Below are 21,338 nucleotides of genomic sequence, written 5' to 3' on the forward strand. Positions count from 1 at the left end.
CAAGCTGTATTACTTATACCTGTACATGTAACATGTAGCGGTGTTTTTTTACAAGCTGTATTACTTATACCTGTACGTGTAACATGTAGCGGTGTCTTTTTACAGGCTGTATTACTTATACCTGTACATGTAACATGTAGCGGTGTCTTTTTACAGGCTGTATTACTTATACCTGTACATGTAACATGTAGCGGTGTCTTTTTACAGGCTGTATTACTTATACCTGTACATGTAACATGTAGCGGTGTCTTTTTACAGGCTGTATTACTTATACCTGTACATGTAACATGTAGCGGTGTCTTTTTACAGGCTGTATTACTTATACCTGTACATGTAACATGTAGCGGTGTCTTTTTACAGGCTGTATTACTTATACCTGTACATGTAACATGTAGCGGTGTCTTTTTACAGGCTGTATTACTTATAACTGTACATGTAACATGTAGCGGTGTCTTTTTACAGGCTGTATTACTTATACCTGTACATGTAACATGTAGCGGTGTCTTTTTACAGGCTGTATTACTTATACCTGTACATGTAACATGTAGCGGTGTCTTTTTACAGGCTGTATTACTTATACCTGTACATGTAACATGTAGCGGTGTCTTTTTACAGGCTGTATTACTTATACCTGTACGTGTAACATGTAGCGGTGTCTTTTTACAGGCTGTATTACTTATACCTGTACGTGTAACATGTAGCGGTGTCTTTTTACAGGCTGTATTACTTATACCTGTACATGTAACATGTAGCGGTGTCTTTTTACAGGCTGTATTACTTATACCTGTACATGTAACATGTAGCGGTGTCTTTTTACAGGCTGTATTACTTATACCTGTACATGTAACATGTAGCGGTGTCTTTTTACAGGCTGTATTACTTATACCTGTACATGTAACATGTAGCGGTGTCTTTTTACAGGCTGTATTACTTATACCTGTACATGTAACATGCAGCGGTGTCTTTTTTCAGGCTGTATTACTTATACCTGTACATGTAACATGTAGCGGTGTCTTTTTACAGGCTGTATTACTTAATACCTGTACATGTAACATGTAGCAGTGTCTTTTTACAGGCTGTATTACTTATACCTGTACAAGTAACATGTAGCGGTGTCTTTTTACAGGCTGTATTACTTATACCTGTACATGTAACATGTAGAGGTGTCTTTTTACAGGCTGTATTACTTATACCTGTACATGTAACATGTAACATGTAACGGTGTCTTTTTACAGGCTGTATTACTTATACCTGTACATGTAACATGTAGCAGTGTCTTTTTACAGGCTGTATTACTTATACCTGTACATGTAACATGTAGCGATGTCTTTTTACAGGCTGTATTACTTATAACTGTACATGTAACATGTAGCAGTGTCTTTTTACAGGCTGTATTACTTATACCTGTACATGTAACATGTAGCGGTGTCTTTTTACAAGCTGTATTACTTATACCTGTACATGTAACATGTAGCAGTGTCTTTTTACAAGCTGTATTACTTATACCTGTACATGTAACATGTAGCGATGTCTTTTTACAGGCTGTATTACTTATACCTGTACATGTAACATGTAGCGGTGTCTTTTTACAGGCTGTATTACTTATACCTGTACATGTAACATGTAGCGGTGTCTTTTTGCAGGCTGTATTACTTATACCTGTACATGTAACATGTAGCGGTGTCTTTTTACAGGCTGTATTACTTATACCTGTACATGTAACATGTAACGGTGTCTTTTTACAAGCTGTATTACTTATACCTGTACATGTAACATGTAGCGGTGTCTTTTTACAGGCTGTATTACTTATACCTGTACATGTAACATGTAGCGGTGTCTTTTTACAGGCTGTATTACTTATACCTGTACGTGTAACATGTAGCGGTGTCTTTTTACAGGCTGTATTACTTATACCTGTACATGTAACATGTAGCGGTGTCTTTTTACAGGCTGTATTACTTATACCTGTACATGTAACATGTAGCGGTGTCTTTTTACAGGCTGTATTACTTATACCTGTACATGTAACATGTAGCGGTGTCTTTTTACAGGCTGTATTACTTAATACCTGTACATGTAACATGTAGCAGTGTCTTTTTACAGGCTGTATTACTTATACCTGTACAAGTAACATGTAGCGGTGTCTTTTTACAGGCTGTATTACTTATACCTGTACATGTAACATGTAGAGGTGTCTTTTTACAGGCTGTATTACTTATACCTGTACATGTAACATGTAACATGTAACGGTGTCTTTTTACAGGCTGTATTACTTATACCTGTACATGTAACATGTAGCAGTGTCTTTTTACAGGCTGTATTACTTATACCTGTACATGTAACATGTAGCGATGTCTTTTTACAGGCTGTATTACTTATAACTGTACATGTAACATGTAGCAGTGTCTTTTTACAGGCTGTATTACTTATACCTGTACATGTAACATGTAGCGGTGTCTTTTTACAAGCTGTATTACTTATACCTGTACATGTAACATGTAGCAGTGTCTTTTTACAAGCTGTATTACTTATACCTGTACATGTAACATGTAGCGATGTCTTTTTACAGGCTGTATTACTTATACCTGTACATGTAACATGTAGCGGTGTCTTTTTACAGGCTGTATTACTTATACCTGTACATGTAACATGTAGCGGTGTCTTTTTGCAGGCTGTATTACTTATACCTGTACATGTAACATGTAGCGGTGTCTTTTTACAGGCTGTATTACTTATACCTGTACATGTAACATGTAACGGTGTCTTTTTACAAGCTGTATTACTTATACCTGTACATGTAACATGTAGCGGTGTCTTTTTACAGGCTGTATTACTTATACCTGTACATGTAACATGTAGCGGTGTCTTTTTACAGGCTGTATTACTTATACCTGTACATGTAACATGTAGCGGTGTCTTTTTACAGGCTGTATTACTTATACCTGTACATGTAACATGTAGCGGTGTCTTTTTACAGGCTGTATTACTTATACCTGTACATGTAACATGTAGCGGTGTCTTTTTACAGGCTGTATTACTTATACCTGTACATGTAACATGTAGCGGTGTCTTTTTACAGGCTGTATTACTTATACCTGTACATGTAACATGTAGCGGTGTCTTTTTACAGGCTGTATTACTTATACCTGTACATGTAACATGTAGCGGTGTCTTTTTACAGGCTGTATTACTTATACCTGTACATGTAACATGTAGCGGTGTCTTTTTACAGGCTGTATTACTTATACCTGTACATGTAACATGTAGCAGTGTCTTTTTACAGGCTGTATTACTTATACCTGTACGTGTAACATGTAGCGGTGTCTTTTTACAGGCTGTATTACTTATACCTGTACATGTAACATGTAGCGGTGTCTTTTTACAGGCTGTATAACTTATACCTGTACATGTAACATGTAGCGATGTCTTTTTCCAGGCTGTATTACTTATACCTGTACATGTAACATGTAGCAGTGTCTTTTTACAGGCTGTATTACTTATACCTGTACATGTAACATGTAGCAGTGTCTTTTTACAGGCTGTATTACTTATACCTGTACATGTAACATGTAGCGGTGTCTTTTTACAGGCTGTATTACTTATACCTGTACATGTAACATGTAGCAGTGTCTTTTTACAGGCTGTATTACTTATACCTGTACGTGTAACATGTAGCGGTGTCTTTTTACAGGCTGTATTACTTATACCTGTACATGTAACATGTAGCGGTGTCTTTTTACAGGCTGTATAACTTATACCTGTACATGTAACATGTAGCGATGTCTTTTTCCAGGCTGTATTACTTATACCTGTACATGTAACATGTAGCAGTGTCTTTTTACAGGCTGTATTACTTATACCTGTACATGTAACATGTAGCAGTGTCTTTTTACAGGCTGTATTACTTATACCTGTACATGTAACATGTAGCGGTGTCTTTTTACGGGCTGTATTACTTATACCTGTACATGTAACATGTAGCGGTGTCTTTTTACAGGCTGTATTACTTATACCTGTACATGTAACATGTAGCGGTGTCTTTTTACAGGCTGTATTACTTATACCTGTACATGTAACATGTAGCAGTGTCTTTTTACAGGCTGTATTACTTATACCTGTACATGTAACATGTAGCAGTGTCTTTTTACAGGCTGTATTACTTATACATGTACATGTAACATGTAGCGGTGTCTTTTTACAGGCTGTATTACTTATACCTGTACATGTAACATGTAGCAGTGTCTTTTTACAGGCTGTATTACTTATACCTGTACATGTAACATGTAGCGGTGTCTTTTTACAGGCTGTATTACTTATAACATGTAGTATGCTCTGAATTTTCATAGACTACTTTTCAGATTCTCCTGTGCCCCTCAATTAATGTTTGTATGTATCTTTAAATAATTCCTTTGTTAATTTTTGACCAAATAGACATTATAAAATAAAGAATTACTACATATTAAGTTTTATAAAGTTGATTTTGATGCTCTCTGGGTGAACACATTCATGTTATACTTTACCCATAATCCTTTGCTAAAGAATCAAGATGATAGACTACATAAACTGATGAAAAGTTGAATATCTAGATAATTACATTTTATTACATTTGCCAAGCTCTTTCATCTGGGAGTAAAACGGAGATATGAATACCAGAAACATGTATACACTAGGGGTTAACCATTAGAAACTGAGAGGGGAGATAGATTCTGAAAAACAAATCAGAGAAAAAAAAAATGAAAATTTCAGCAAAGAAAATATATAGACAGTATAAGCAGAAAGTAAATTCATGAGTATATGACCCACTGTACAAATATGAGTGTGTCTGTAGGCATATTATGCATGATAGTCTGAGTAGACATTGTGATAGATTCATTCCGCTTCACTTACCACCAATAATACCTTATAATTGAAGTGCTGAAATGAGATACACCTGTTTTCATTTTGATGAAGACAATGAATGGATGAAAATGAATGGAAATGAATGAAAAAATGATTAATTATAACATTTTAGTTTTTTGAAAATTAATTGAGCACAATTTAAAACTAGTGAGTGTGGTCCTTGAATAAGGATGATAACTTTGCATATGTTTATATAATTATTAGCTGATATACATATTATGAGGTCCTGCGTTTCTAACCCCGGTCCTAGTGTGGGCATACATTGATTGTAATGGACTCTATGAACAACCTTTACTGTACATGTATCTGCATTATCACTATAAATTGGATTACTGGTTTATATGTGCTATGCATTTCAAATTTGCTTTCCATCAGTAACATAACTTACAGCAATCAAATGTCAGTTATCTCTGTCATTATATTGTGATTCCAGTGAAAGATGTCTGTAAGGAAACAACTCATTTTAGCTACATGTATTTGTCTCTGTGTTGCGTTCTATTAAAGAAGGTACAATGCTATGGGCCAGCTATAGTCATTGCAGTTGCCATGGAAATGAGTATTTCAACTTCTTAATCCATGCTGGCCGTGCTTTATATCCCCCACGTAAAAGATTCTTGAAATGTCATTATGGATTGAACTTGTTGACTTTGTGCAAATTTCTCTCCAGTAAACTCCTGTAGCTGAATAACAAATTGTGATAACACTGTGTATGGTTAACTCCTTAGGTAATACATGTCTTGTCATTTCAGTATAATGGTTCTTCTTTTTGAAGCACTGTTATAATTTTGAAAGATTACCTTCATTTCATAGACCTCTAGGTTTTATACTAGTTTTCACAGGTCCAATTATAAATTGCTGTTAGTTCTCTGTAATTTGTGTTTCCTCCTAGGCCAGCTGTAGATACACAAGATATTGAACACATTTTTATTTTACTATTATATCATTTTACATGTATAGTATAGTGTAGTATAGTATAGTGTAGTGTAGTGTAGTGTAGTGTAGTGTAGTGTAGTGTAGTGTAGTGTAGTGTAGTGTAGTGTAGTGTAGTGTAGTTTATTTGAAACACAAAATAATGCATGGATTTTACATGTATTTATAAAACAATAAAGCATTTTATGGAGTTGTATGTGTATAATCTGTGCTCGTCTACCAATTTTGTTGTGAATATTCTAGAACCCGATTTTAAAATTGAAGCCAGAATGCCTGCACTTGCAAATCACATCAGCAAATAGATTTATTTATTCATGGTTGGCCCTGGCAGGGTTTGTTCTTACCTGCACGCAAAGTGGACATGTAAAGTTTCATCTGCCTTTTCTCTTTAAATACTTCTATCTCAAGATAAACAAGTCATTGAAAATGACACAGTCCCCGTTAAGTTCTCTTTGTGCTCGTCATATTAAAGCGGAGGGGTTGTCGCGAGCGTGTCCTTGAAACTTGAGTTCCAAGTGGCATATACAACAGATTGTTTATTTACATCAAAACACTTGTTTCGTGTCATGGTAATATAGCCAAAATAAAAACAGCCGTTATTCAGCCATCTTTGATCTGATTATGAAACACACTGATATGTATGATGTATGTGCCAAATACGAATGAAAATGGTACATAAATTGTGGAAATATAGTAGTAAGGCCAAAAAGTCAGATGGCTGTCAATCGGCCATCCTTGACCAGATTTTGAAACAAATTGTCATGGACATGCATCCTAACATGTATAAAGTACATGTATGTGCCAAATTTGAATGAAAACTGACAGAGCACGTCCAAGATACCGCATAAAAAAACAAAAACAAGATGCCTGCCAGTCGACCATCTTTGATCCAATTGCGAAATAAATCGTCATGGACATGTATCCTAACATGTATAATCTATGTACCAAGTTTGAATGACAACTGACAAAGCATGTCCAAAATACAACATTTTCAAAAAACAAGATGGCTGCCAGTCGGCCATTTTGAATGGAATCGCTAAACCACTGCATGTGCATATGTCCCACATAAGGTACTAGGCACATGCAAAGAATGAACGGAATCGGTCCACAGGATTCTGAAATATGACGTTGGATAGACTGACGCACAGACAGACTCACACACGGACGGTCGGACGGACAGACTCAGGAACTCACAGATGATCGGGGACATGTATCCTAACATGTATGATCTATGTACTAAATTTGAATGAAAACTGACAAAGCATGTCCAAAATACGACATTTTCAAAAAACAAGATGGCTGCCAGTCGGCCATTTTAAATTGAATCGCTAAACCACCGCATGTGCATATGTCCCACATAAAGTACTAGGCACATGCAAAGAATGAACGGAATCGGTCCAAGGGATTCTGAGATATGACTCCGGACGGACGCACAGACGCACGGACACACGGACGGACGGAGACCGAATTATAAGTCCCCGTTTTCGGACTTCGTCCGAACGGGGACTAATTATGGGTTGCACATATGTTTTTTAGCTCCGCTGTCGACTTTGTCGAGCGAAGCTTATCATATGAGTGAGTGTCCATCGTTGTCCGTGTCAATGTTTTACTCTTTCGACTTCTTCTTGAAAACTACAAGCCTGAATGCTTTGATACTTGGTGTATATGTACCTTGGGTAGACCTCTCTTAGGTTTGTTCATTTCATGATAATATCTTTAATTCTCTAATTTTGATGAATATTTTTGTCATGTTTGGTAAAAAATGATATTTTTGACTTCTTGTTGAAAACCACAAGTCCAATTGCTTTGATACTATTCATATTGTTCATTTTCTAATGATATCTCTAGTTCTTAATTGCAATGTGCATTGCTAACAGCGGAGCTATCTCAGCCAATAGGCTGCTTGTTTGGGAAAGAGCTAATTTTAATTTCTTAAATGTTTTTTAAACACAAGTAAAAATCATGTGTTAAATTTGAAGTATTTATAGAAATGAGTTCATAGATTAGTTAGGAACAAAGCAGAATTAAGATTCCTTACAGGAGACTTTAGTACATGCTAATATGCAGTATATAAATGTAAAGTAGGGTAATTATCTTACATGACATTTAGTGATTAAAATGATGTCAATTTTCAGATAACCCTTGTTTTTATCATGCTTTAATAGTCAAAATATCTTGATTGTTATACTGCCCTCTTGTGGTGAATTTATGTTTTGTCTCTTGAGAATGTTGCTGTATACTAGAGAGATTGCAAACATCTGTAATGTTGAATGATTTGCTGTCACTCTTATAAAATATGTTAAAATTTAGTGGTATTTCCAGTATATTTTTAAATAGTTTTATTGCGACCTATTCAATGTTGATTTTGTATTTTTAGATGATTGATCTCTTTCAGTCAACATGGCTGTGAGTCATTCTTCATTCAACTGCATTTACTGTCCTGTTCATAGCATTCTTATTAAAATCTAATGTGGTGTACAATGTGCATTTTTTAATTTCGTTATTTTCTATTTAATTTTTACTATCAGTATTTATTTTTACTATTTTTTTTTATAACGTACATACACGTATTATTTTGTACTATTTTAATTACTGCCACTTGTGGATTTTGTGATTTACAGCACATACATATTATATTAAAATGAATAAAAAACACATGAAAAAAAATAATTCAATACATATTTTTAAAAAAAGGGAAAAAAAATAATAAAATGCTGAAACGGGATCTTATTTAATCAGATTGCCGATAGTATCTGATACTATGACAGAACCCCACACCCTCCCCGTGGCTTTCGTTGCGTATGGAAGTTATTTTCACGAGTGATGCGGTGTATCCTGCGGCTGTACTTTCACGAGCGAAGCGAGTGAAAGTACAGCAGAATACACCGCATCTCGAGTGAAAATAACTTCCATACGCAACGAAAGCCACGGGGAGGGTGTGGGGTTCTGTTATTATTACATTTGTTTCATACTTGATTATTTCGTATTAAAGAAAGAACGTGCAAACCGGGATGGAATTTAGGTCGGGGAACCCCATTGCCCATTAATATGTTCCAATATAAGTGTTACGCCCTAGCAGCGCGTGTCAGTGTAGAACGCACCCGGAGAACACGTGTCACTGTTTGTTTGAAATTAAAATAATCAGACGTCTAATCTGAGTCACAGTCCGAATAAATAACTCGTTGACATTTAGTTGGGACCACGGCAGAACCAGAACTTGAACTGGACGACTATGATACACAGTTTATGTTGAAGTTAAAAGTTCTGCCACATAATTGTGCATGGCAAACATGCCGTGCAACTGCGGTACTCCACTGACGGGATGACTTTCGTCGACAGCGGTTGTCGCTGAGCTGCACGCTACAACTTCGTGTGTGATGTTGCTTGCTGGTCGTGGATTGACTGAGTCTTGATTACCGGTTAAAATGTTGCTCTTTTGGCGTTGGTATTTTTTATTTGGAACTGAGTAACGCCGCAACGTCGCCAGCAGAAACCTGGTATCTCGATGCTGATGGTTGCGGCTGGATACTAGTAATCGATGATTTTTACTGCTGGTGGATCTTCTGAAAGCCCTTCAAGGTTTATAAAACTCAGTTTCCAGGTGGTCAACATACATTAAGTTCTCCCAATCGTAGTATTCCATGTGATGTACACCTGACATGCCAAAAATGTTGTTGAACGATTTGAACTGGATAAAAATAGCAGATGAAAATGTGTTTACAAAATAAAAATAGTTCGGTAGCCAATGAAAATACCATGTTCATTTGCATATCGACCGTGAAAATACCGAAAACATTATTGCATGGGTGATATGCAAATTAGTTTGGGCCAAAATAAGTGACTGCCTGAAAGTACCATTACTGTTGTTCAAATTTCATTTCACTCGGCAAGTATATTCATGTACCCCAAGGGGAAAATATCATACTTCTAAATATTGTTTATTTCGAAAAACTGTACTCCTGAAGGGAGTACTTTGTTTGCTCGCAGACCTCATTTGCATATGGGTTGTGGAAATACCGATTTTGATTTCAGGGACGAATCAAAATAAACTGCAGTACATATGTAATAAAAAACATTATTTTTAAAAATTGTTAAACTGCTATTTAACAACATATACAGCATGCTGAGAAAGGCAACGTGAATCAATTATACAGTTCATTGAACACTATGGGTGTTTTCTGCAATTACGCTATGGGTCTTTTAAATAAAATAAATTAAACCAGTGATGTTCAATAAAATACTCTCTAGTCACAGCATGAATTACATAACAAGGTCCGAATAATGGTGGCGGTGATGTATTATGATTAGCGGGTTACTCTTTTGAAAGTTGATGAGGTAATATTTTAAATTAATGACCAGATATATTATCTGAAATTTTCGCAATCCATATTTAATCATTCACTTTTAGAATCTGTTAAAATCAATATGGCATTCAGATAGCTTGGTTACCTTTCTCTCGTTTTCTGGTTCCCTCTTCATATTATGACTGACCCACAATATAAAAGGAAGGTTACCAGGCTACTAATCAGGTAATTCCCCCCTGTGGTACATGTACGTGGTATTGTTAGTGGGAAATTCAATAACAAAACTCAACATCAGACTCATATAATATTCCCAAAGTCCTTGTAAGATCTCATAAACTCAATAATAACACACATGAAAGATGGTCAGTGAATATAATAATGGTCAGCTATTACATGTACATGTAATTGACACATTATTAATTTGATTTTGTTGATGGAAAATGCTGCCAATGTAAGAAAAAACTATTTTGCTTTTCTCCCCATGGAGAAGACGCAGTTTTAATTTTAAACCTGAGCAGTATCTATTTTCAATGTTTAACATTTCTTTACATGCTTTTCAATACATGTATTAAAACACAATTAATTATTTTATTTGCATCTAAAAGATAGATTGTTCATTTTCACTGTTTTATGTTTATTTTATATTCTGGAATATTAATATTGTCCATTGTTATTTGTCATCACTTTAATGTTGCAAATTGTCTTTCTGAAACAGAAACATGTCCTCGAAATACACATGCACAATAAACATTTCCTTATTCTACAATTCACGGCACACTTCACTCTCATGCAAAATTTCTTAAAACAAAAAAAGAACCATATACAAGGCCCAAACTGAAGTTCCCACTAATGTGCACTATGACAAGGAATGAAACTAATTTTAGGGTCTAAGTCAATTTGGAAGAATTCCCAGCATGCAGCATTTAAACTGACCAATGAAGAGCGAGTATTTTACTTTGATTGGTTGCAATCAATCCAGCCTACATACTGTAAATGCATTAATTATTCACCGGATTTTAATTTTATTACTTTTGTGTATTATTAAACTTTACTAAATTGAATCCATGTGAAATATTTAATATTATAATAGAATTCATGGTTTCAAGGTCAAATTGGTGAATTTTAAACCCTACTGAGTATGCTCAAAATAGTGAAATTAAATGCTAATAAAAATATTTTACACTAGAAATTTGAATACCTGTATGAGTAAGAATTTTAACTGACCATCAATTCAAAAGCAATTGCAAGGGTACAAATGTAAATCCTGCAGACTCAATAATTCTCTCCTTTTCTAACTTTTTCACTGTAAATTTTTAATAATGTTATTTTTTATTGCGGATTTGTGAATATCTGCTAAGATTTGTTGATACGATGCGTCTCTTGTATACTTCTCCCAAGCTTCAGACTGATACAGTCTTATTATTATGTCTAATTCAAATCTTGCCAGTGATTGCAGTGAATGAATATAAACTTTATTTGTATAAGGTCAAGTGAAAGAGATAGGTTACTTTCCCATGGGAATCTCCTATCTGTGGATTGATTGTGTCGTCTTTTTTATATTAACCGACTAATTTAAACTTATAAATTGATAACTTCATCGCCTGGCTTTATCTTTGTACTATATCAGTCGACTGGATTTCTGGATTGAGCTGTAATTAACCACATGTCTATATTGATGAAAATCCAATTTGCTTGCTGTGTTCCTATTGATGTGGTTGGATTTATTGTGTATGTTGTCTCTATATTGTCAGTTTCCATACTAAATGGTTAGAGCCCATATTGCTAGTAGAAAAGGATATTATACTAATGATTTGATTTCTGTTAAAACAATGTGTTTACTTCCAGCAATTCAAACACCCATCTGGAAACATGCAGATGACTCAATTTTAATATTTATTTGAAAACTCATCCATGTCTTTCTGTATTTTGTTTGCATGAAGTACTGCTTGTAGTAATAATAATGTACCCCAATTAAGGTGAAATTTAAACAAGTCCAAATACAATTCAAAACAAATGCAAATATGACATTTTATGGAACAGTAAATAATTTTGTTTTCGACTTTTTGGGACAATATTTTTATTGATTTTTCTAGGATTGTTTTTGTTTTGTTTTGAACCAAATGAATAGGTTTAAAATTATTGAAAAAATTATGCAGATTTATTTCGTTAAAGTTGACATGTTGACCCCTTGTCTAAAAACCAGGTTCTATTTTATTACTGTCAGTAGTATATATCTATACTTCAGTTACCTTGGTAACAGTAAACTTCCTGAATTCCCGGAAATAAGAATGGTCTTTCCCTTATTGAAGTGTACACTTATCTTCTAGAGTGTGCAGTCTTCATTGTAGTGTAAACCCCAGCATTCTTCACTGCTAATTTATTATGTAACAAGAGGTATTGACTGCTTTTCGTTTTTCTTGTGATTTTTTTTTTTATTGACTCTGAATAGTACAAAGTAGTTGCTCCTGATTCTACATGGCAGATTGTGTAGCAGAATAATTTTCCATGAAGTAATCGATAATCAATTGGAGGGGATGTGTTTGGCTTAAAATCTATGGGCATACAATGTAGAAGAGTTTTTTTTATATTTAAGTGCTTTTACCTTGCATGGCACTAATGAGAGTTTTTTGACAAGTCTGCTATTATTGTTATTGTTAGTGTAAAGAGTAACAGATTGGGAATTTGTTGTGTTCTTGTTTCCATGCAACTAAGGACTATGCATTCATCATGAATTATTTTGATGTCATTATACATAGTGTGAAATTGTAATTCCCTTGAGTATGTTTGAGTTCATTGTAATGTCTGGGCTTCACAAAAGCTGCTGCCTAGTCACTCCTAGTGTATTTATTCATGTAGGTTTTTCAAAAGATCAGAGAAATGTTTTATTTATATGTCGTCCTTGTTCCTGGTAATGTTCAAAATAAACCCTACTTTGTAGAAACTGTTCCTTAGAATTTAAAATGAAATTAATTGATCATCCAGTTTGGACGAACAAAGTCCCGGGCATGTGTTGGTGTACTTTGATTTGTAAATTTTACTAAAAATGGCCGATTGGTTGCCAATTAGTTCTTGACAAATTCTATTTTAGCTATTTCTCTCATGCTTTGAGCAATTCATTTCAAACTTTATACGTAGACAGTACATTATGGCATACATGCCAGGTGGCTGAGTACTGAAAATTTTAGTTGTTAAAAAAAGGTATTATGACATCTTGGACATGTGTTGGCCGATTTATTTCAAACTTGGTGAAAGGATTTACCATTATGGGTAGTTGATACACATCACATGCTGCTATAAGGACTCATACCAAAGTTTAAGGCATCACAGTGACACAGGTGGTTGGGCTGAACCTGTTGTGCATTTCCACATGTATGGCTCCTGCACCTAGATGCATTGAATGTCCATTTATCACATAAAAATAAACATTTCAGAACTGTTGAATACAGATGATTATTATAAGAAACCAAACAATGTATATCTCCGCATAATTTCTAATTAATTTTGTTTTGTTTTATTATTATAGTTGGTTGGTGGAGAGTTTGATCTGGAAGTAAATTTTATCATTGAAGACCCTGAGAATGTCATGTATATGCTGGAATTACTCAGCCATTGTACAGTAACGCTACAGGTAAACCCCTCATTTACATATTGTACAGTAACACTACAGGTAAATCCCTCATTTACATATTGTACAGTAACACTACAGGTAAACCCCTCATTTACATATTGTACAGTAACACTACAGGTAAACCCCTCATTTACATATTGTTCAGTAACACTTCAGGTAAACCTCTCTTTTACATATTGTACAGTACACTACAGGTAAACCCCTCATTTACATATCGTACAGTAACACTACAGGTAAACCCCTCATTTACATATTGTACAGTAACACTACAGGTAAACCCCTCATTTACATATTGTACAGTAACACTACAGGTAAACCCCTCATTTACATATTGTACAGTAACACTACAGGTAAACCCCTCATTTACATATTGTTCAGTAACACTACAGGTAAACCCCTCTTTTACATAATGTACAATAACACTACAGGTAAACCCCTCATTTACATATTGTACAGTAACACTACAGGTAAATCCCTCATTTACATATTGTACAGTAACACTACAGGTAAACCCCTCATTTACATATTGTACAGTAACACTACAGGTAAACCCCTCATTTACATATTGTTCAGTAACACTTCAGGTAAACCTCTCTTTTACATATTGTACAGTACACTACAGGTAAACCCCTCATTTACATATCGTACAGTAACACTACAGGTAAACCCCTCATTTACATATTGTACAGTAACACTACAGGTAAATCCCTCATTTACATATTGTACAGTAACACTACAGGTAAACCCCTCATTTACATATTGTACAGTAACACTACAGGTAAACCCCTCATTTACATATTGTTCAGTAACACTACAGGTAAACCCCTCTTTTACATAATGTACAGTAACACTACAGGTAAACCCCTCTTTTACATATTGTACAGTACACTACAGGTAAACCCCTCTTTTACATATTGTACAGTACACTACAGGTAAACCCCTCTTTTACGTAATGTACAGTAACACTACAGGTAAACCCCTCATTTACATATTGTACAGTAACACTACAGGTAAACCCCTCATTTACATATTGTACAGTAACACTACAGGTAAACCCCTCATTTACATATTGTACAGTACTACAGGTAAACCCTCATTTACATATTGTACAGTACACTACAGGTAAACCTCTCATTTACATATTGTACAGTAACACTACAGGTAAACCCCTCATTTACATATTGTACAGTAACACTACAGGTAAACCCCTCATTTACATATTGTACAGTAACATTACAGGTAAACCCCTCATTTACATATTGTATTCTCCAGTATCTGCTGGAAACACCAGAAAATATAAACCTGGTAAATTAATTATTGAATAGAACAATTACACATGATGCAATTATATTCGTAATAATTAATGGCAACTTCAATCATGCATGTATATTTCTAAGAACGGTAATAATTCTAATGATCATCGAAAAAAAAAAGGTGGTAACAACTGCAAATACGATGGCTTATGAAGACATCACATCAAAATAGTGTAAATTACTAATCAGACTTTGTTATTGATAAATGGCTGGTTGATATCAACTGACTCTACAAACCATATATATATAAGATGATAACATATTCAATTCATCATACAAATAGCTTTCAGCATCGACTTGGTCCAGAGAGATTTAATAATTCATTTATTATATTAATTTTATAATTGAAATAGCAGGTGTGAGTGTTTTTTAGTTGTTTTTTTATATTACTCTGGACGTTTCTTGACAATTAACTAAATGATAATAATTATTGTTATATGGTGATTGATTGATTGATTAATTAATTTAATGGTTACACGATAATTTGATTTATAAATGATAAAGCATTAAATGCAGTCCTGTCTAAATTGTTGCTAGATTTGGGGAACACTTACAACCACTAATTCTCTTGGTATTTTTATACAGCCATGATTAGATTGTAGTAATGTTTCAATTTTGGTTTGAGTATAAACATGTACATTGAAATGCCTAGGAATCTGAATTTATTTATTGAGGGGAATGCCAAGAAATCTAATTAATTTGCACAAGGGATTGCCGAAGAATCTGAATTTATTTTCTGAGGGGAATGCCTAGGAATCTGAATTTCTTTATTGAGGGAAATGCAAGGAAATCTCATTAATTTGCTCCATGTGATTGGACAGGCAGTCTAACCATCAGTCCTGTCTAAATTGTTGCTAGATTTGGGGAACACTTACAACCACTAATTCTCTTGGTATTTTTATACAGCCATGATTAGATTGTAGTAATGTTTCAATTTTGGTTTGAGTATAAACATGTACATTGAAATGCCTAGGAATCTGAATTTATTTGCTGAGGGGAATGCCTAGGAATCTGAATTTATTTATTGAGGGGAATGCCAAGAAATCTAATTAATTTGCACTAGGGATTGCCGAAGAATCTGAATTTATTTTCTGAGGGGAATGCCTAGGAATCTGAATTTCTTTATTGAGGGAAATGCAAGGAAATCTCATTAATTTGCTCCATGTGATTGGACAGGCAGTCTAACCATCAGTCCTGTCTAAATTGTTGCTAGATTTGGGGAACACTTACAACCACTAATTCTCTTGGTATTTTTATACAGCCATGATTAGATTGTAGTAATGTTTCAATTTTGGTTTGAGTATAAACATGTACATTGAAATGCCTAGGAATCTGAATTTATTTGCTGAGGGGAATGCCTAGGAATCTGAATTTATTTATTGAGGGGAATGCCAAGAAATCTAATTAATTTGCACTAGGGATTGCCGAAGAATCTGAATTTATTTTCTGAGGGGAATGCCTAGGAATCTGAATTTCTTTATTGAGGGAAATGCAAGGAAATCTCATTAATTTGCTCCATGTGATTGGACAGGCAGTCTAACCATCAGTCCTGTCTAAATTGTTGCTAGATTTGGGGAACACTTACAACCACTAATTCTCTTGGTATTTTTATACAGCCATGATTAGATTGTAGTAATGTTTCAATTTTGGTTTGAGTATAAACATGTACATTGAAATGCCTAGGAATCTGAATTTATTTGCTGAGGTGAATGCCTGGGAATCTCAATTTATTTGCTGAGGGGAATGCCAAGAAATCTAATTAATTTGCACTAGGGATTGCCGAAGAATCTGCATTTATTTTCTGAGGGGAATGCCTACTAGTAGGAATCTGAATTTATTTGCTGAGGGGAATGCCTAGGAGTCTGAATTTATTTATTGAGGGGAATGCCAAGAAATCTAATTAATTTGCACTAGGGATTGCCGAAGAATCTGCATTTATTTTCTGAGGGGAATGCCTACTAGTAGGAATCTGAATTTATTTGCTGAGGGGAATGCCTAGGAGTCTGAATTTATTTATTGAGGGGAATGCCAGGAAATCTAATTAATTTGCACTAGGGATTGCCGAAGAATCTGCATTTATTTTCTGAGGGGAATGCCTACTAGTAGGAATCTGAATTTATTTGCTGAGGGGAATGCCTAGGAGTCTGAATTTATTTATTGAGGGGAATGCCAGGAAATCTAATTAATTTGCACTAGGGATTGCCGAAGAATCTGCATTTATTTTCTGAGGGGAATGCCTACTAGTAGGAATCTGAATTTATTTGCTGAGGGGAATGCCTAGGAATCTGAATGTGATTGTACTGGCAGTCTTACCATCATGTGATAGGATAGGCAGTCTAACCGTCATGTGATTGGACAGGCAGTCTAACCGTCATGTGATTGGACAGGCAGTCTGTCATGTGATTGTACTGGCAGTCTAACCATCATGTGATTGTACTGGCAGTCTAACCATCCTGTGATTGTACTGGCAGTCTAACCATCCTGTGATTGGACAGGCAGTCTAACCATCCTGTGATTGGACAGGCAGTCTAACCATCATGTGATTGTACAGGCAGTATAACCATCATGTGATTGGATAGGCAGTCTAACCATCATGTGATTGTACTGGCAGTCTAACCATCATGTGATTGGACAGGCAGTCTAACCGTCATGTGCTTGGACAGGCAGTCTAACCATCATGTGATTGTACTGGCAGTCTAACCATCATGTGATTGTACTGGCAGTCTAACCATCATGTGATTGGACAGGCAGTCTAACCATCATGTGATTGGACAGGCAGTCTAACCGTCATGTGATTGTACTGGCAGTCTAACGATCATGTGATTGTACTGGCAGTCTAACCATCATGTCATTGGACAGGCAGTCTAACCATCATGTGATTGGACAGGCAGTCTAACCATCATGTTAATGGACAGGCAGTCTAACCATCATGTGATTACCTTGCCCGTACCATCAAAGATGGAAGGGAAAGGTATATTAAGGGAAAAATTTTGTCCGGCGTTGTCGTCGTCATTGTCGTCGTCGTCGTTATTGTCGTCGTCGTCGTTAATAATTGTTATTGTGTGCATAATAACTTTACTAATTCTATTCCAAACTTTATCAAACTTGGTCACCTTATTCATCAGTATAAAGTCTTCCCTGAGTTTGAACAACAGATGTCCTGTATGAAAGTATCATGCAAAAATTGAGAAAATCTGATAAAATATTTTGACTGTTTCTACTTGACTGATCACTGGTGATACACATCAAAGGTCACTGATCTCAGTGGAAATATGCATTGTTATATGTGTTCAATGAAGCAAATGATTTATCTTGTAATAATATTCTTGGTAATGTATCTCAGAATTCCATACTGGGTTTCAAAACCAACTCATGGAGAGATTGCACAGTCTGATACACATTTGCAAACTTACCAATAAAATCTTTACAGAAAACAAGATGTCAGAAAATCAATATAAGCACTCCTATGAACTGGGTGCCTAACTTTGATCAAGATCTGAAGCTAATAGAAAATCTGTTTAGTTCAAAGTTATCAAATCAAAAACAATACATAAAAAATACATTAAAAGCAAAACATTTCATCCACATTTTAAAAAGAAAATTATTCTAAAATATATGTATTCTGTATTTGACAAACATTTCATTCGACAAATGAAAACTCACAGGAATATGTTTCAGCTATTAGAACAGAATGATAGAGTTTTTATAATACTAGTTTAAAAACGCACTTCAAAGATTGCAGTGTTTGAAGATGTAGATTCTCAGGAGGCAACAGTACTGTTGACTTCTCCCTCCACTGGACACCAACTATTTAAGTTGATTTGCATACAAAGCAGAGCTTGCAACATGATAGCTATTCATAAAGGGTGTTTTTTTTTTACTTTTCATATAATACAGTAGTCACACAATGAGGCAGTTCATATTTGTCTCAGTGAATCATTAATTTTTGGCAGACACCTGTACAAAATACTTGGACTAAAGCCAGCTAAATTTTTCTGTTATCTTGCATGTTTTATGAATCTATTCACATCTAAATGCAGCACTTTTTTTTTGCAATGAGACATTTGTTTTTATTCTAAAATATCTGAATTACTTTGAATAAAGCTGGAAATTATGTTCCTTAAAATAATTAAACAAATAAGGCACCAATGTTTTTGTAAGATATTTACATCTTTTAAGGACATTCGGTAGACTGATTCCCCACTGTTGGTTCAACCCCAAAACTTGTTGTATTCAAAATTAATTATGACAATGCATATTTATATTGAAACAAACTATGATAAAGGGAATTATATTATATAACAAAGGGCAAGGTCACCAGAGTTCAACTATGTTTGTACTGGCAGTCTAACCATCATGTGATTGTACTGGCAGTCTAACCATCATGTGATTGTACTGGCAGTCTAACCATCATGTGATTGGACAGGCAGTCTAACCGTCATGTGATTGGACAGGCGGTCTAACCATCATGTGATTGGATAGGCAGTCTAACTGTCATGTGATTGGACAGGCAGTCTAACCATCATGTTAATGGACAGGCAGTCTAACTATCATGTGATTGTACTGGCAGTCTAACCATCCTGTGATTGGACAGGCAGTCTAACCATCATGTGATTGTACTGGCAGTCTAATCATCATGTGATTGGACAGGCAGTCTAACCATCATGTGATTGTACTGGCAGTCTAACCGTCATGTGATTGGACAGGCAGTCTAACCGTCATGTGATTGGACAGGCAGTCTAACCATCATGTGCTTGGACAGGCAGTCTAACCGTCATGTGATTGTACAGGTAGTCTAACTGTCATGTGATTGGACAGGCAGTCTAACCATCATGTGATTGTACTGGCAGTCTAACCATCATGTGCTTGGACAGGCAGTCTAACCGTCATGTGCTTGGACAGGCAGTCTAACCGTCATGTGCTTGGACAGGCAGTCTAACCGTCATGTGCTTGGACAGGCAGTCTAACCGTCATGTGCTTGGACAGGCAGTCTAACCATCATGTGATTGGACAGGCAGTCTAACCATCATGTGATTGGACAGGCAGTCTAACCATCATGTGATTGGACAGGCAGTCTAACCATCATGTGATTGGACAGGCAGTCTAACCATCATGTGATTGGACAGGCAGTCTAACCATCATGTGATTGGACAGGCAGTCTAACCGTCATGTGCTTGGACAGGCAGTCTAACCATCATGTGATTGTACTGGCAGTCTTACCATCATGTGATTGGACAGGCAGTCTAACCGTCATGTGCTTGGACAGGCAGTCTAACCATCATGTGATTGTACTGGCAGTCTAACCATCATGTGATTGGACAGGCAGTCTAACCGTCATGTGATTGTACAGGCAGTCTAACTGTCATGTGATTGGACAAGCAGTCTAACCATCATGTGATTGGATAGGCAGTCTAACTATCATGTAATTGGACAGGCAGTCTAACCATCATGTGATTGGACAGTCAGTCTAACCATCATGTGATTGGACAGGTAGTCTAACCATCCTGTGATTGTACAGGCAGTCTAACCATCATGTGATTGGACAGGCGGTCTAACCATCATGTGATTGGACAGGCGGTCTAACCATCATGTTAATGGACAGGCAGTCTAACCATCATGTGATTGGACAGGCAGTCTAACCATCATGTTAATGGACAGGCAGTCTAACCGTCATGTGATTGGACAGGCGGTCTAACCATCATGTGATTGGACAAGCAGTCTAACCATCATGTGATTGGATAGGCAGTCTAACTATCATGTAATTGGACAGGCAGTCTAACCATCATGTGATTGTACTGGCAGTCTAACCATCATGTGATTGGACAGTCAGTCTAACCATCATGTGATTGGACAGTCAGTCTAACCATCATGTGATTGGACAGTCAGTCTAACCATCCTGTGATTGTACAGGCAGTCTAACCATCATGTGATTGTACTGGCAGTCTAACCATCATGAGATTGGACAGGCGGTCTAACCATCATGTTAATGGACAGGCAGTCTAACCGTCATGTGATTGGACAGGCGGTCTAACCATCATGTGATTGTACTGGCAGTCTAACTGTCATGTGATTGGACAGGCAGTCTAACCGTCATGTGCTTGAACAGGCAGTCTAACCGTCATGTGCTTGGACAGGCAGTCCAACCGTCATGTGATTGTACAGGCAGTCTAACCGTCATGTGATTGTACAGGCAGTCTAACTGTCATGTGATTGGACAGGCAGTCTAACCGTCATGTGCTTGGACAGGCAGTCTAACCGTCATGT

At 35.9% G+C, this 21,338-nt stretch overlaps 1 protein-coding gene across 1 annotated transcript in view; it reads left to right on the top strand.

Annotated features, from left to right (window-relative positions):
• Window positions 1-21,338, top strand: part of LOC100376706 (lipopolysaccharide-responsive and beige-like anchor protein) — a 254,065-nt gene that overhangs the window by 58,617 nt on the left and 174,110 nt on the right. The window contains exon 2 of the mRNA XM_085498391.1: window positions 13,657-13,761. Coding sequence (XP_085354517.1) covers window positions 13,657-13,761 — 105 coding nt within the window. The remainder of the gene's footprint in view (window positions 1-13,656; window positions 13,762-21,338) is intronic.

This window comes from Saccoglossus kowalevskii, chromosome 4 (genome assembly GCF_978046115.1).
Source record: "Saccoglossus kowalevskii chromosome 4, keSacKowa6.1, whole genome shotgun sequence".
NCBI lineage: Eukaryota > Metazoa > Hemichordata > Enteropneusta > Harrimaniidae > Saccoglossus > Saccoglossus kowalevskii.